This window comes from Carcharhinus amblyrhynchos, chromosome 3 (assembly GCF_965287045.1).
Source record: "Carcharhinus amblyrhynchos chromosome 3, sCarAmb.v2.hapA, whole genome shotgun sequence".
In the NCBI taxonomy this organism is placed as follows: domain Eukaryota; kingdom Metazoa; phylum Chordata; class Chondrichthyes; order Carcharhiniformes; family Carcharhinidae; genus Carcharhinus; species Carcharhinus amblyrhynchos.
Window position 1 is genome coordinate 38840366 of NC_137326.1, and position 17662 is coordinate 38858027.

A 17662-nucleotide genomic window follows, 5' to 3' on the forward strand; every position below is an offset into this window, starting at 1 on the left:
TCAGAATTATAAATTGCATGCCAGTTTTTACTCATTTCCAACGTCAAGCCTTCCATTTCTCAAACAATAACATTTAATTTTCATTTTTCTCTACACCAGAGATATCCACATCTGAAGGAAGCTTATTCGCTCGTACAGGTATATCACTTGGACATTAAAAGACACTATTTTTTTTAATGCAGTGCTATTCAAGGGTTTCTCCATTTAACAGTCTTTCAGTTATTCTGTTCTAAAATATACTACGTACAAGTTAGATGATTCAAATTTTCCTACCTAGGTCAATATTCAATACCTAATAATAAATTTCTGTCATGTCTTAATGCAAAAATGAATACTACAACTCTGATCTATTGCTGGTTAACTGCCTATCGACTTCAGATCTCTGATCCCTCTCCCTCTAAATGATAAATAAAGCTTTCATACTTCAGCGTCATTTAAGCCTTCTGCTAACTCCAAATTACCTCTGTTCCTATCTTCCTGCTTTTACAAAGGGCAGAGATGGCCTTATTAGGTCTCTGCTGCTGATGAATACATTTAACAACAGTCCCCATTAGGCTCTAAACTGTTCGTACCGGTTAATAGATGTTCAAATCTGGTCCCTTTCGGTCTTTAGCCCTCCACTTACCAGCTCCAAACAGAAAATAGAAGTGTATTTCTGCTCTCCATTCAGATAAGTGTGGAAATTAGTTAGAAATAATAACAGGTCCACGATTTACAGAAAGCACTTTGAGCAAGCTGGAAAATGACAGCACATAATTATCCCATGATCAAACTGTGCAGGTCCAGTGTGGTGATACTGCAGGCATGGGTTACTTTGTGAATGTGCAAGTAGTAGCAGTTGATATGCGTGGCAAGAAGTGTGAAAACCAGAGCAGCAGGTTTGGAGGCAAGAATCATGTTCTGTGGCATTGTGTTAACTATAACAATAAATTAAATACACAGCATGGGAAGATCCAATGCGAAGTACCACCACAGTGACCTACTGAGCTCTTTTGACCCACAGGTACTCAAGTTTCTGTGAACTGTCAGCATGCATGCAGTTTTTCTTTCATACTGCACCTCATGTAGATCATGCACTTATTCACCATTCTTACCTGGGTAAAGGATAATTTGTATAATAGCCATTATAAATAAGGGCCAGTATTCTCTGGCCATTCATGGCTTGACGTCACTGCCATCGAGAACAGAGAATTTGGCACTCAGCCAAATCTCCGTTCACTGCAATGGGACCAGAGCAGGGTGCGGTGGGACAATCTGGCCCAAGATCTATACATCCTGTGGTGTCTATCATAAATCTTACAGTACTAAATCCATATTCTTTAATTTCCTTAATGTTCAAAGATTCAACTAAGTTTAGGAATAACAGGCTTAGAATGGATTTCTCCCAGCACCCACTGGCAAGTTGAATGGTGGCAGGAAATTCACTGGAAGACCCAAAAATCCACTGGTGCCCGCCATAGCAGATTGAGAAACCCACTGCAGGTTGGCGCAAACCTCACTTGTATCCTTCTAATGGGGTGCAGATGAAGGTCCAGCCATCTATACCTGATTCTCTGCGGTGCCAGTGGGAAAACACGCCATTGCAAAACATGTTTGAAACCATCTGGAAGTGCAGATGTTGGGACTCAACTGAACAATGACTCGGGCTGCCGCTGGCATTCTGGATGGAGGCCGTCGGCAATCCTAGAAACTGGAACGCCACAGCAGTGAGTGGAGGTAGCGTCTACAGGTAAACCTTTCAGATTTGGTGCCCTGCAGGGGTTCCATCTTCCAGGCTTAGAATATTCCTGGAGATGCATATTTATTTTCAGGAGTGCCACGCAGCATCGTTCAAGAACTCAAGTTTTGACATAAGAAAAACAGATATTGAGGTTTCACAATGAAGGGAGTACGGTGGGACATGGCAAGCTATGTTGCAGGAGGAGCATGACTTTTTAGTGATGGAGCATTTAGCAGTTTGAACAGTGCACAACAATTGTGTCTAGGATGGTGAAAGAGTTGGGAAGAAGGATATGAGTTTTTTTGTAATAGCCAAATAAGGCTCCTTTGGTCTTCCCAGTGTTTAACTGGAGAATATTATGGCAATAACTCAACAAGTTTAAAATTTATAGTAACTAGAAATAAAATTCACTGACAAACAAAACTGCACATTAATGAGAAAAATTAATCAGGCAGTTCCTTTCAACGAAAGTATTCTACAATTGCTTCTCAGCATATCAGCACAGGATCTCTCTATTTAACAAAGTCAATGTGACATTTTCCATGGAATTTAAAATCTTTTATAATACCTTAACTTACAAACTTGCTCCACTTACCAAAACAAGCAATATTCCCATCCATACCAACGTATTTGAGATCATATTTGGCTGCTTCAGTTTCCAAGGGATCACTTTCTGATACATCATCCTGAGAAAAAATTTCCTTCTGTCTGAACTCTGCATTGTCGTCGAAATTGATTTTGGCATCAAAGCAAACAACTGCAAGGCCAAGATAGGAAAGAGTTTAAAAATTACATTTATTAATTATCTGACAAAACATTTCAAACTTTGAATGTTATTTTTCAGCTCTGTGTAAACTAAATTCTTCTATAGGGAGTTAAAAGGCAGCTTGTTTCAACCTTAGATAAAATAGAAATTAAAAGTACAAAAAAATCTCAGCTCTGATTAAATTTAAAACACAAGTCAAAAAGGTCTGCTCAATCTATTTGAAAATGCCCACAACCATGATATAGAAATAAAAGAAATTCAACAGCTACACAATGACAAATATTGATACATTTACACCAATAATGTGATGATGTACAACTGGCATCTATTGTTGTTATTTGTGTGAGTTGCAGCCAATATCAAAATATAGCTAATGAATTTTTTGTTTCCATAGGTTGCAGGAATAAAGGCTTCTGTTGACCTTCAAGTTATGCCACTCAAAATTTAAAGCTATTTGGAATTTTATGCATTTAAAAGATAAAATAATAGATCATATACTTTCGAATATAGGACCATAGAATGGTTGCAACAGAGGAGGCTGCCATTTTGACGATCATGTCCATTCCCAATTTCTGCAACAGCAACACATCTGGTCCCACTACACTACCCCTTCCCACTGTCCTGCAAATTTATTTTCTCCAAGGGCTTATCCAATTCCCTTTTGAAAGCCGTGACTGTATGTGTTGTCACCATACTCTCAGAGAGTCCATTCCAAACTAGCAACTCACTGCAAAAAATAGCTTTTTTTCACGTTGCCAATCACCTTAAATTGGTGTCCTCTGATTCTCAATCCTTCCCAGTGAGAAAAGTTTCTATCTGCTCTCTCTAAGAACACTTAGAATATTTGTAGGAAATCTTCTTTCAATCTTCTCTTCTTGAAGCATAATAATATGGATGTAGTTTGAACGCACAATTAAAAGACAGGCAGAGATTGAAGAAATTGCTTTCTTCCTTCCATATTTCAAAGTTAGTGCTTTTTGTATTGTTCGAAATGCAATCATGTGATGGTTCATCCCAGTATTCAACCCCATCTGATAACAATAAATGAAGCATTAGGTAGTTTTGAGAAGGAAAGCCCTCTCTGTCTGAAGGTCAGTTAGCTGGATGGCTGGTTCATGCAGAGTGACATCAACAGTGCGGGTTCAATTCCTGTTCTGGCTGTCATGAAAACCCCACCTTCCAACCTTTCCCCTCACCTGAAGTGTAGTAACTCTTTGGTTAAACCACCATCTGTCAGCCCTCTCTCAAAAAGGGAGACAGCAGCCTATGATCCTATGGCACTTTGGTGACTTTCATTAATTTCCTCTGTCAATCCATAGAAACAGTGCTACAGGTTAGCACTGTCATTTGCCTGACATGGAAACAGGCTGGAGACTACAGTTTCGAGGACAATCCTAAAGGAAGAGAGGCTAAAGTTTATGTCAGGTGGACAATGGGGGACAATCAGCAGGTAGAGTGTGGCTGTGTGATGAAGGAGGACGTTAAATAAACAAACAGCAGATACAGACTCAGAAGCAATCTCGCTGTCTCGTCGAGTATTTGAAGAATAACGGGTCCGATTCTCCCACTTCCACTGTAATGAAAATGAGAGTGCCAGTCATTGGTGCTAGGGGCTTCTCCCATCTGATGGATGCAAATAAATGCACTCCACGATTCACGCCAGCCAGCCTGGCTGTTCTGACACTGGGGCACCCATTTCCACATTCAGAGGCAGGTCCTCAAAGGAAAATGGTGCAACACCCCATCCCCCGCCACTGACCACAGGAACACCACCAACCCCTCAGCAAAGAGGGGCATCCTCCCACCCTACCCCCCATCACTCAACCCCACATGCATCATACAGGCATGAGGTTGACACAAGCCCCATTCCCCAAAGGCCCTCCTCCTTTCACAGAACTCTCACTCAGCCCTCTCAGATCCTAGCAGGTTTACTTAACAATCGGGTTGCTGCCTGCTCTGGGTGGGAACCCAATTGAGGCCGGCAGGGTGGGTCAGAGGAATCCCGATTGCCTTCACATCCGATGGGAATCCTGATTTTTGGCTGATGTCCATTCAGTGGGGCACTGGGATTCCTGCAGGCCCCCTTACAGTGAATCCAACCCCCGCCATCCCCGATATTTGGTCTAGATTCCTGTTAAATATATTTACTGAAAACTGCAGATAAATATACTTGAGAAATATTATTAAATTACATGATCTGTTACATATACTGAATTAGACAGTGAAGGAAAATTGGATCAACAACAAAAATTAATAATGTATATAATGCATGCAAGTTATTAGATACTTAGAAGGACAACAATGTAGGACAGTAATCTTCAAATGATTCCAAGGACACCAAAAAAAAGGGAACAAATGCTATGCATGTTAACAGCATTATTTCAACACCAAATTTATTCAGGTCAGCTGCTTGGGACACTTGCAATTTAATTTGAGCATTCATTCAAAATTTATCACACAGTTAAAAAAACCCTCAAAGGAACAAAACTTGCACATTCATGGGATAAACTACTTTAATTGTTCCAACAGTTATTTGTATTTTTTGGTAGCATAAGCTTTCAAAGTACTGCTTCTTCATTCAGGTGAGTGAAGACTTGGGTTCATAAACAGAGCATACATACACTCAATTTACAAGATAATGGTTGGAATGCGAATCTTAACAGGCAATCAAGTTTTTACAGGTGCAGACAATGCGAGTGGAGTGAGGGTTAAGCAAAGGTTAAAGAGGTGTGAATTGTCTCAAATCAGGACAGTTAGGGAGATTTTGCAAGCCCAGGCAACTCATTTGGATTACAGGTAGTGTGACATTAATTCAAGATTCTGGTTGAGGCCTTCCTCAAGTGAGACTTCTTACTATGCCTACCCCAGACCAACACCAGCATCTCTACACCATGGCTACTTCAACTGAACAGAGTAGTATTTAGTAGTGCAGTGAAACAGTAAATTGCAGTCACTTCAGAGATCGTCAAATTTACAGGTGTCCTTACTTTTAAAATGATAATTTTATGATTGGTAAAATCGGGAGTTCTTTAACCAACATCCATACTGGCTGAGAAACTGCTTTATCCCTGAGATAGTCAAATGAGCATTCAATACCAGGCGTACAGTGGTTTTTTTGGCATAATGGATGCTGAGTTAATAAGCCTGCACTGCCACTATTTCTTTCACAAAGCACGCCATTGCCTTGTGCGCAAATGCTGATATCACAAGAATTGTGGATAGAAAGGAGGCTAGTTGAAAGTGGAATTGCTTAGTGATCCTGACTCCGTGAAAAGGTGCTGTTGCAGCAGCTTCGTAACATGTGTCTAATGAGTTTTATGTTGCAAAATAAATTGTTGCATTGAAGTTTGTTTGTGCCAGTATTAGAACTGGTGACTATAATATCATTCAGTTTAGATTAGTTATGGGAAAGGATGGGGTACAATCTAGAGTGAAAATAAATATTTAGGGCTGGGTCAAGTTCACTGGGGTGAGAATTGATCTGGCTCAAAGACTGGCAGACAAAATGGTAATTGAACAATGGGCTGCCTTTAAGAGAGTTTGGGTATGGTTAAGGTACACTCTCATGATGGAGAAAAGAAGGGTAGATAAATTCTGAACACCTTGGATGATGAATGAGATATTGATTAGGATGAAAGATGTCAGGTTGCCAATGTAGTAGTGAACAAGGCTGAAATAGAAGGTTTAGGCAGTAAATAGAGAAAAAGAAATCAAATAAAAAAACGAGGAGAGCGTGAAAAGAGACTGGCAGCTAAAATAAATGGAATCCAAAAGTCTTATTTAAATATATAAATAGCAAAAATGTGGCAAAATGAGAAGTGGAGGTGAATAAGTTTTTAAAAAAAATTATTGGTGTCACAAATGAGCACCATGGTGGCACAGCGGTTAGCACTTCTATCTCATAGCGCTAGGGAGCTGAGTTTGATTCTTAGCTTGGGTGATTCTGAAGGCACCACAGAAACATTCTCCCCATGTATGCGTGGGTTTCCTCTGAGTGCTCCAGTTTCCTCCCACAGTCCAAAGATGTGCGAGTTAGGTGGATTGGCCATGCCAAAATTGCCCTTAGTGTCAGGGGACTAGCTAGGCTAAATGTTTAAGGTTATGGGGATAGGGCCAGGGTGGGATGATGCAGACTCGATGGGCTGAATGGTCTCCATTTGCACCAAAGGGTTCTATGATTCAAAATAGGCTTACATTAACCCTTAGGGATTAGGGCCTAAAAGGAGAGTTAAACCTTGAGGCAGGAGAAGACTGAGATACTAAATACATACTTTGCATCTATCTTTACAAAGGATAACAATGCTGCTCAAGTCATAGTAAAAGAGGAGGTAGCTGAGCCACTTGATGGACTAAAAATTGATCAGGAAGAGGTATTAGAATAGCTGGTTTTATTTAAAATGGAAGTCACTAGAACTGGCTGAGATGTTTTCAATGATACTGAAAGGTAAAACTGATGGGTTAAAGGCATGGAGTGACACACGGAAATATGGTGCTGTTACCATCGCATAATCATGGTTGAGGGAACGGCAGGATTGGCAACTCAACATTCCAGGATTTAGGATCTTTAGGCAAGATAGAGGAGAGTGTGGCAAGGGTGGTGTAGAACTATTAACTAAGGAATCAATTATTGCAATAAGGAGGGATGATATTTTGGATGGAACTTCAAACACGGCTTTGAGAGTAGAATTTAGGAATATAAAGGGGGCAGTCACATTACTGGAGTGAATTATAGCCCTTCAAAGAGTCAGCAGAAAATAGAGGAACAGGTGTGTGCGCGGTTTTGGTCTCCTTTTCTGAAGAAGAATGTTCTTGCTCTCCAGGGAGTGCAGTGAAGGTTTACCAGGCTTACTATCCCCGCCATTACTGGGGATGGCGGTACTGATGTACGAGGAGAAATTGACTAGCTTAGGATTGTTTTTGCTGGAGTTCAGACAAATGAGGGGGGATCTCATAGAGCCTTATAAGATTCTAATAAGACTAGACAGAGTAGATGCAGGGAGGATGTTCCCAATGGTGGGGGAGTTCCAGAACCAGGAATACAGTCTGAGGATTGGGGTCGACCATTTAGGGTGGAGATAAGAAGATATTACCTGATAAGATTTTACAAAACCTATTTAAATAAGTTTAAAGCACTTTGTTCTTTGTAGAACTGTTTAAAGCATTTATTTTATTGTATTTACTGCTTTAAGAATTCTGAGGGAGTGGTTAGAAGGAGTTGTGGGCCAGCCAGCTTTAAATCAGCGCCAGGTTTAAAAGGAGGCCTGGTGTAGACAGCGGGCAGCGTCTGAGCGGGCAGTGGAGTGAGAGGGAAGCAGAGTGAGCAATTAGGGCTTAATATCAAAAGGGCTGGGGAGAAAAAGGGCCAGGTAAGTTCGTGGGGAAATTTTCAAAATTACTGCAGTGAATAATGGAGGGGATGTGATGTGTGGTTTCTGTATGATGTGGGAACTGGTGGACCCCAGGGTCCTCCCCAGTGACCATGTCTGCAGTAAGTGCAGGTTGCTGGAGGAGCTCCAGCTCAAGGTAGATGAGCTGGCCTCCGAGCTACGGACGCTGAGGCTCATCAGGGGGAGAGAGGGTGCCATTGTCAATGGGGTGCAAGTAACATCCACCCCCCCAGACTGGCTAACTCTAAGGGTCAGGAACAAGAGGGGGCTGCTGAGAGGAGGAAGGAGGGTGGGGAGAGGAGGCCTCAGCCTCTCAAGCTGCATAACAGGTTTGAGGTTCTTGCTTCCAGTCTGGACGAGAACGAGGGAGGTGAGGTCGGTGAGCAGACTGCACACGGTACAGTGATGCAGCAGGCCACAGGCAAAGAGAAGGGGAAAAGGAACGTAGTTGTAACTGGGGATAGTCGGGTGAAGGGTATTGACGCTGTCCTTTGTCACAATGACAAAGTGCCCGGAAGGGTGTGTTGTCTGCCTGGTGCTCGGGTCCGGGATGTCACATCTGGGCTGCAGAGGAACCTGGAGTGGGAGGGTGAGAATCCGGTCGTAGTTGTTCATGTGGGTGCCGACGACGTAGGCAAAATGCAAACTGAGGATCTGGGGAGGGAGTATGAAAAGCTGGGAATGGAATTAAAAAGTAGAACCGACAAGGTAGTCATCTCTGGGCTACTGCCTGAACCGAGTGCAGACGGGCGTAGGGTTGATAGGATTAAGGAAGTGAATGGGTGGCTCAGGGATTGGTGTGGGAGGAATGGGTTTGAATTTATGGGGCATTGGCACCAGTATTGGGGTAGGTGGGACCTGTTCAGGTGGGATGGGGTTGGTCTGAACCGTGCTGGGATCAGAGTGCTGGCTAATCGTGTAAACAGGACTGTAGACAGGGCTTTAAACTAATTGGGGGGGGGGGGGGTAGGGTGTGAGGGTAGGTGACATTACGGGGTCTGAAGTTAAGGAGACGGTACAGGTAAGGATAGAGGCCGAGGATGTCCCAATAATAGAGGGAGTAAGGGGCGTGAGTATGGTTGGTGGCATTCCGGCAAATAAGGTCCAGGTGAAGGCTGGGATGAAGGTGCTTTATCTGAATGCGCGAAGCATTAGGAATAAAGTGGATGAGTTGGTGGCGCAGATCGACACAAATGGATATGATCTGGTGGCCATTACAGAGACGTGGCTGCAAGGTGACAGGGACTGGGAGCTGAATGTCCAGGGGTATCAAGTGTTTAGGAAGGATAGGCAGGAGGGAAAAGGGGGGGGGAGCGTAGCTCTGCTGATTAAGGATAGCATCAGGGTGGTAGCGAGGGATGATATTGGAGCCAAGGAGCAGAAGGTGGAATCGTTGTGGGTAGAGATTAGGAACAGCAAAGGGAGGAAGACGCTGGTGGGTGTCGTCTATAGGCCCCCCAATAATGATCTGGAGGTGGGGCGGGCTGTTAACGCACAAATAAATGCGGCGTGCAGGAATGGGACGGCCGTAGTTATGGGGGATTTCAATCTGCATATTGATTGGTCGACCCATGTTGGAAGCGGTGGGCTCGAGGAGGAGTTCTTGGAATGCTGCCGGGATAGTTTCCTCGAACAGTGTGTGTTGGAGCCGACGAGGGAGTGAGCTATCTTGGATCTGGTGCTATGTAATGAGGCAGGTAGAATTAGGGAACTTGCGGTGAAGGATCCTCTTGGGGAGAGTGATCATTGTATGGTGGAGTTTCTGTTGCAGATGGAGGAGGAGAAAGTGGGTTCCCGGACGCACGTCCTTTGTTTGAACAGAGGGGAGTATGGTAGGATGAGAGAAGAATTGGCAAATGTGGACTGGGGGAGCGTGTTGGAAGGTAGGTCTGCTGAGGAGCAGTGGAGGATCTTTAAGGAGATCTTTCTTGGTGCTCAGCAGAAAATTATTCCGATGGTCAAAAAGGACCGTAGGAGGAGAGGTAATAAGCCGTGGATAACGAAGGAGGTGAAGGAAAGTGTTAAATTAAAAGCGGAGGCGCTTAGAGTAGCTAAGAGTAGTGGGCGAGAAGAGGATTGGGAGAGGTTTAAATGTCAACAAAGATTTACAAAGAAGTTGATAAAGAAGGGTAGGAGAAACTATGAAGCTGGGCTAGCGCTTAATATAAAAAAGGATAGCAAGAGTTTTTATAAATATATAAAAAGGAAGAGGCTGGCTAGGGTGAATGTTGGTCCTTTAGAGGATGAGAAGGGGGACTTAGTGGTAGGGGATGGGGATATGGCGGAGGTCTTGAATAACTCTTTTGTTTCGGTCTTCACGGAGGAGGACGTGAATAATTTGCCGGATGTTAGAGATGGAAAGGTGGTAGGACTGGAGGGTCTCGATGACATTACTGTTACTAGAGAGGTGGTGCTCGACAGACTGGAGGGGCTGATTGTGGACAAGTCCCCAGGACCGGATGGAATGCATCCAAGGGTTCTGAAAGAAATGGCGGAGGTGATAGTGGATGCCTTGGTGGTTATTTTCCAGACGTCGCTGGATTCCGGGGAAGTGCCGGAAGATTGGAAAACGGCTAATGTTACGCCGTTGTTTAAGAAGGGTGCCAGGCAAAAGGCGGGGAATTATAGACCTGTTAGTTTAACGTCTGTTGTAGGTAAAATGTTAGAATCCGTCATCAAGGAGGAAAAAGCGAGGCATCTTGAGGGGAACTGCTTGATAGAGCAGACGCAGCACGGTTTCCTTAAAGGGAAGCCGTGTCTGACAAATTTACTGGAGTTCTATGAGGATGTGTCTAGGGCGGTGGATAGAGGAGAGCCGGTGGATGTGGTCTTTCTGGATTTTCAGAAGGTGTTTGACAAGGTACCTCACAAGAGGTTATTACAGAAGGCCAGGGGGCATGGAGTTGGGGGTAGGGTGTTAGCGTGGATAGAGGGCTGGTTGTCAAATAGGAGGCAGAGAGTGGGGGTCAATGGGTGCTATTCGGATTGGCGGATGGTGACTAGTGGAGTGCCCCAGGGGTCAGTGCTGGGGCCTCAGCTATTTACCATTTATATAGATGATCTGGAGGAGGGAACCGAGTGTAGGGTGTCGAAATCTGCTGATGACACCAAAATTGGTGGAAAGGCAAATTGCGCGGAGGGTGTGGAGAGAATACAGAAGGATCTAGATAGGCTGGGCGAATGGACCAGGAAATGGCAAATGGAATTTAATGTTGGTAAGTGCGGGGTGGTCCACTTTGGTAGGAATAATGGTAGGAAGGATTATTACTTACGTGGAGAAAAACTGCAGCAGGCGACGGTGCAGAGGGACCTCGGGGTCCTTGTGCATGAGTCGCAAAAACCCAGCTTGCAGGTGCAGCAGGTGGTCAGGAAGGCAAATGGGATGCTGGCCTTCATCGCGAGGGGGATTGAATATAAAAGTAGGGAGGTCTTGCTGCGGCTGTATAGGGCATTGGTGAGGCCGCAGCTGGAGTACTGTGTGCAGTTTTGGGCGCCGTACTTACGCAAGGATATTTTGGCCTTGGAGGGAGTGCAGAGGAGGTTTACTAGGCTGATGCCGGAGTTGAGGGGGTTGAGCTATGAGGAGGGGCTGAACAGATTAGGCTTGTACTCGTTAGAGTTTAGAAGCATGAGGGGAGATCTCATTGAGACGTATAAGATGATGAATGGGATGGATAGGGTAGAGGTGGAGAGACTCTTCCCGCTCAGAAAGGATAGTAGGACTAGGGGGCATAGCCTCAAGATAAAGGGAGGGCGGTTTAGAACGGAGTTGAGGAGGAACTTCTTCACTCAAAGGGTGGCGAATCTCTGGAATTCTCTGCCCATTGAAGTGGTGGAGGCTGCCTCGCTAAATATTTTTAAGACGCAGGTTGATGGGTTTTTGATGAGAGAGGGGATTAAGGGTTATGGGGAGAGGGCGGGAATGTGGAACTGAGCCACGACAGATCAGCCATGATCTTATTGAATGGCGGGGCAGGCTCGAAGGGCTAGTTGGCCTACTCCTGCTCCTATTTCTTATGTTCTTATATTTCTTCACCCAAAGAGTGGTGAGCCTGTGGAATTCATTACCACAGGGAGTAGTTGATGCCAAAATATTGAATGTATTCAAGAGGCGACTAGAAATAGCACTTGGGGTGAATGGGATCAAAGCTTATGGGGAGAAAGCAGGATTAGATTCATGAGTTGGACGATCAGCAACGATCGTAATGAATGGCGGAGCAAACTCCAAGAGTCAAATGGCTTCTTCCTGCTCCTATCTTCTATGTTTCCATGCAGACAAGTCACTGAAGTGTGTAAAAATAATAATTGGGTAATTATACTGGAGGCTTTCAACTTCCCCAAAATAAGTTGGGATAGTCATTGTGTAAAGGGTTTAGACGGAGTGGACTTCTTAAAATGTATTCAGGGGAGTTTTTTTGTACCAATATGTAGAAGACCCAGCAAGGATGGGGTAGAGCTGGATCTGGTTCTGGACATAAGTGTTCAGTGTGATAGTGGGGGAGCATTTTAGTGATAGCAACCATAACACAGTGCAACTTCGTTATGGACAGGGAGAAAGATGGCCGGCAGAAGACGGCTTTGGATTGGGGAAAGGCAGATTTTATTGAAATAAAGCAGGATCTGGCCAAAGTTGATTGGGAACAGTTCCTTGCGGAAAATCTACAGTGGAAGCATTCAAAAAGGAATTGAAGAGAGTACAGGTTCAATGTGTTCCCTACGGTGGGAAATGTAAGAGCAATAAGTTCATAGAACTCTGGATGTCAGGGACCATTCAGGGCTAGATAAGGAAGAAGAGGAAGGGTTTTAGCAAGTCCAAAAGTAGCCATTCAGCTATGTCCTAGAGGAATATAGGAAATAAAAGAGGGTAGTAAGAAAGAAATCAGAAAAGCAAAAAAGGCTTATGGAAAAGGACTTGCAAACAAGATTAGAGAGTATCTTAAGATATTCTATAAATATATTAAAGGGGAAGAGGTTAACCAGGGAAAGATTAGAGCCCATTAGAGACCAAGGGGGCAAGGCGTGTGTGGAGCCACAGGACATTGAAAGGATGTTAAATAAATACTTCTCAATGGTCTTCAGTCAGGAAAAAGAAAACATAGGTACAAAATTCAGGAAAGTGGATTGTAAGTTTGACATAGCAAGTGAGGAGATATTGAAGGATTTGACATGCCTAAAAATAGGGTGCAATTCATCCAGGTCCAGGTGAACAGCATGCCAGGTTGCTGTGGGAGGCCAGGCAGGAAATTGCAGAAGCTCTGACACAAATATTTAATTCCTCTTCAGACACAGGGGAAGTGCCAGAGGACTGGAAGGTGGCTAACGTGGTTCTACTTTTCAAGAAGGGTGATAGAGATGACCCAGGGAATTACAAACCGGTGAATCTCCCATCGATCGTAGGGGAACTATTTGAGAAATTTTTGAGAAAGAGAAAATGAATCTCCACGTGGAAAAGCATGGGTGATTAGGGATAGTCAGCATAGCTTTGTCAGAGGGAGGTCATGCCAAACAAATTTGACAGAATCTTTCAAAAAACTGATCGAGTGTGTGGATGAGAGAAGTGCAGTTGATGCAGTTTTATATACGGATATATGGATTTTAGCAAACCCTTTGACAAGGTTCCACAATGGAGACATATCAAGATGGTTGAAGCACATGGAGTTCTGGGAAACTTGGTGAGATGGAGCCAAAACTGGCTTAGTAATAGGACACAAAAGATTGTGGTAGAAGGCTGTTTGAATGATTGGAGGCCAGTATCCAGTGGCATACCACAATGTTCAGTTCTGGGTACCTTATTGTTTGTTATATACATACATGATATAAATAATAACGTGGGTGGATGATGGATAAGTTTGCAGATGACACCAAGATTGATAAGGTGGTTAATAGTGATGAAGAAGGATGTTAAGATGTATGGATAGGCTGGTCTTCAGTTGAGCAGAGCACTGGCGTGCTTTTTAATTCTGTTAAGTGCAAATGATGCACCTTGGAAGATAAGGGAGTATTCATGAATGGCAGGATACTAAGAAGCTCAGAGGGACAGACAGGCCTTAGGATACTTATTCACAGATCCCTGAAGGTGGCAGAGCAAGTAAATAGGGTAGTTAAGAAGATATATGGGAAACTTGCTTTTATCAGTTGTGGCACAGAGTGCAAGAGCAAGGAGGTCATGTTGGAGCTGTACAGGACGTTGGTTAGGCCACAGCTGGAGTAGTGTGTGCAGTTCTGGTCACTATCATAGAATCCCTACAATGCAGAAGGAGGCCATTCAGCCCATCAAGTTTGCACCAACAATTCAGGCCGTATCCTCACAATCTCACGTATTTACCCTGCTAAACCCCCTAACTCTAAGGGACAATTTAGCATGGTCAATCCACCTAACTTGCACATCTTTGAACCAAAGGAATGATATGATTGCACTAGATGGGGTACAGAGGAGATTCGCCAGGATGTTGTTTGGGATGGAGCATTTGGGCTATAAGTAGAGACTGGATAGGCTTGGATTGGTTTACTTAAAGCAGAGAAGATTGAAAGGGTCATGATTCAGTTATATAAGATTATGAGGGGTATGGACAGGGTGAATAGGAAGCAGCTGTTCCCTTGGTTCAGAGGGTCAATCACAAGCGGGCATAGTTTTAGAGTGAGGGGCAGGAGATTCAGAGGGGATTTGAGAAAACAAATCTCTCAGAGGGTGGTGAGAATCTGGAATGCACTGTCTGAGAAGCTACTGGAGGCCAGCAACCTTGCAACCTTTAAAGTGTATGAGCACTAATCAATTAAGGTGGCAGTTAAGATAACATATGGAATCCTAGCCTTCATAAACAAAGGTATAGAGTATAAAAGGAACTTATAATAAACCTGGAGTGATCTGGAGTCAAATGCAAGCAAATTCTAAACCTACAGTGTACTTACTAATCTCTTTCATCCTATCAATCCACTCCAATTCTATTTTCAAGTTTGCTGATGACGCCATCGTAGTGGGTCGGAGCTCAAACAATGATGAGGCGGAGTACAGGAAAGAGATAAAGAATCAGGTGAACGACAATAATCTCCCTCTCAATGTCAGTAAAACGAAGGATATATTCATTGATTTTAGAAAGCATAGTAGAGGAGATGTGCCTGTTGATATCAATGGTGAAGAAATGGAAATAGTCGAAAGCTTCAAGTTTTTAGGTGTCCAGATCACCAACAATTTCTCCTGGTCACTCCATGCTGATACTATAGTTAAGAAATCCCAGTGTCGCTGTTACTTTCTCAGAGGTCTAAAGAAATTCAACATGTCCACTACGTCCCCCACCAATTTTTACAGATGTACCAAAGAAAACATCTTTTCCAGATGTATCACAGCTCCTGTTCTGACCAAGACTGCAAGAAACTACAAAGGGTTGTGAACGTAACCTAGTCCATCACACCAATCAGCCTCCCATCCACTGACTCCGTCTACACTTCCCGCTGCCTCAGAAAAGCAGCAGCATAATCAAGGACCCCAAGCACCCTGGACATACTCTCTTCCACCTTCTTCCATCAGGAAAAATCTGAGATCACATACCAACTGACTCGAGGACAGCTTCTTCTCCTCCTGCCATCAAAACTATTGAATGGACCTACTATATGTTAAGCCGATCTTTCTTTGCATCCTAGCCATGATTGTGACACGAGATTCTGCACCCTTTCCTTTCGTTCTCCCTCATGTACTCCACGAGCGGTATGTTTTTTCTAAATCACGTGCAGGAAACAATACTGTATTCCATGTGACAATAATAAATCAAATTTTTAACGTAATCCAGAATTCTGATCATAATTATAAATTGCATACATATTTTTACTCATTCCAAACTTCAATTCTTCCAATGTTCAAACAATAGTATTCAATTTTTACCTATACTAGGAATGTTCATACTTGAAGGAAGTTTATTTGCTGGTACAAACATACACTGCAGGCATTTAAACAAGATACCAGTCTGTACTCTTCATGCTTTCTTATTCAATTGTTCCTCCATTTAACCGCCTTCCACTTATTCCCTCTTAAAATATAATACATACAATTTGTGGCATGACTTTATATCTCTTACCTAGGTCACCATCCAATGCCGAATAATAAATCTACAAATGTCTCAATACAGGAAAGAATTCTCCAACAAATCAGATCTGCTGCTGGCTAGCTGTCTTTTGAAATATGAACTATGGACCTTTAGTTCCATTCCCTCTAAATGATAATTAAAGCTTTCTTGCTTGCAACCTCATGGAAGTCTGCTGCTCACTCCAAGGTCCACCAGGACTCCACATCCTTGCTTTAAAAAGGACAAACATAGCGTCATCAAGTTTACTGTTGAAGAACAAATTTAACAAAAGACTCAGTCAGTCTCTACTCAGTGCACTGTGTTGTTATCTATTAATGGATATCTAAATCTGGTCCCAATTAGACTTTTGCCCTGTACTTCCCAGCTACCAACAGAAAAAGTAAAGGATTTCTGCTCACCATTCAGATGAACATTTAATTCCTATGTGAATTTGGAAACCCAAAAAAGTGAAATTTGTCAAATAATCCCCAAATGCAAAGGTTATTGAACAAGAACTCACTTTTGTAAAACTTTTACTTAATTATGTGTGATGGTACTGTGCCTTTAAGAAATATATTTGTATCATGTTTCTTCTAAGGGACACGTTTAAAATTCAGATGTGTTTTGCAGACTGTTAATTTATCGTGGAAAACATTTAAATTGGTAGTTAGGAGCATAAGATAATAATTAATTTTAGACATGGAGGGCAGGATTTTCTAGCTGCAGTCACCCCAAAATCACTTGCTCTCTCTCTCTCTGAAAAGGCCTCTCTGAGAAGTACAGGGCTGGTAACTTAACAAAACACTGACATACTTGTAACTTAACTAATTTTAAAGAGGGAGTTTAAGTCTATAAAGAGGAATTTTGCTTGAATTGGAGCCCATAGTAATAGGTTGACAGTTAAGACTTGCATCTTGTCATGTTTAAGTATGGTTCAATTGTTAAAGATTATTTCCTTGTTATTGTTAAATTGTGTTGTTAAATAATTGCAGCTGTATTGAAACATTTTATCCTCGCACTCATGCCAAAATAGAAAATTGTTAGGATTTAGTCTGGTTTCATAATATACCCTAATACCCTAATCATGGGATCAAGGTTGGTGCAAATTATACTTAGAATAGCAGATACTAGAAAGGTTATCTCACGAACCTAATAGACAACCTGCACGCCTACATTCCACGGTTCCCCCTTTTGCACTCGTCAGTGTGCCACTCGGCTTCTATATTTTCACTCCCTTTCTGTTGGTATTGCTTCCAGGTCAAAGTCTGACAAATCACATGGACCTGTATCTCTTAGTATCCAAAATATTTTATTGCTCCCTTTACAATTGATTCACACAAAGTCAGTTGTGAGCAACCTGCCACCTAATAGACACGTGCGGCCCATTAGGACTCTGTGCGCAGTGCAAGGGATATTTTGTTGACTGTTGAATTGCTACATTCCACTTGTTATCATCTGTTTTTTCTTGCTGGTATGACTGAAGCAGTGCACATGTAAAGCAAGGGTGCACAAAGTGAGGTATGTGTTGATTGCACACAAGACTGACTTGAGTGCCATGCGATCACTCTGTGTCCAATCAAGCATAAATATTCCTTTTGCTTTTACCACTTGAAACTCTATTAATGTATGATTAAGCATTTTCTACAACTTTTCAATGAAATATTCAGCATGTATTAAATGTATCCAATCTTGTTCATGGGGTCATGGTTAGTGAACAAGGCTGATTTCAAAC

The 17662-nt window shown here is 42.8% G+C and overlaps 1 protein-coding gene across 1 annotated transcript in view; it reads right to left on the reverse strand.

The window, feature by feature from the left end:
* The window catches only part of suclg2 (succinate-CoA ligase GDP-forming subunit beta), a 355250-nt gene that overhangs the window by 130309 nt on the left and 207279 nt on the right, over positions 1–17662 (reverse strand). Inside the window, exon 8 of the mRNA XM_080183376.1 lies at positions 2316–2477. Within this exon, the coding sequence (XP_080039502.1) occupies positions 2316–2477 (162 nt within the window). The remainder of the gene's footprint in view (positions 1–2315; positions 2478–17662) is intronic.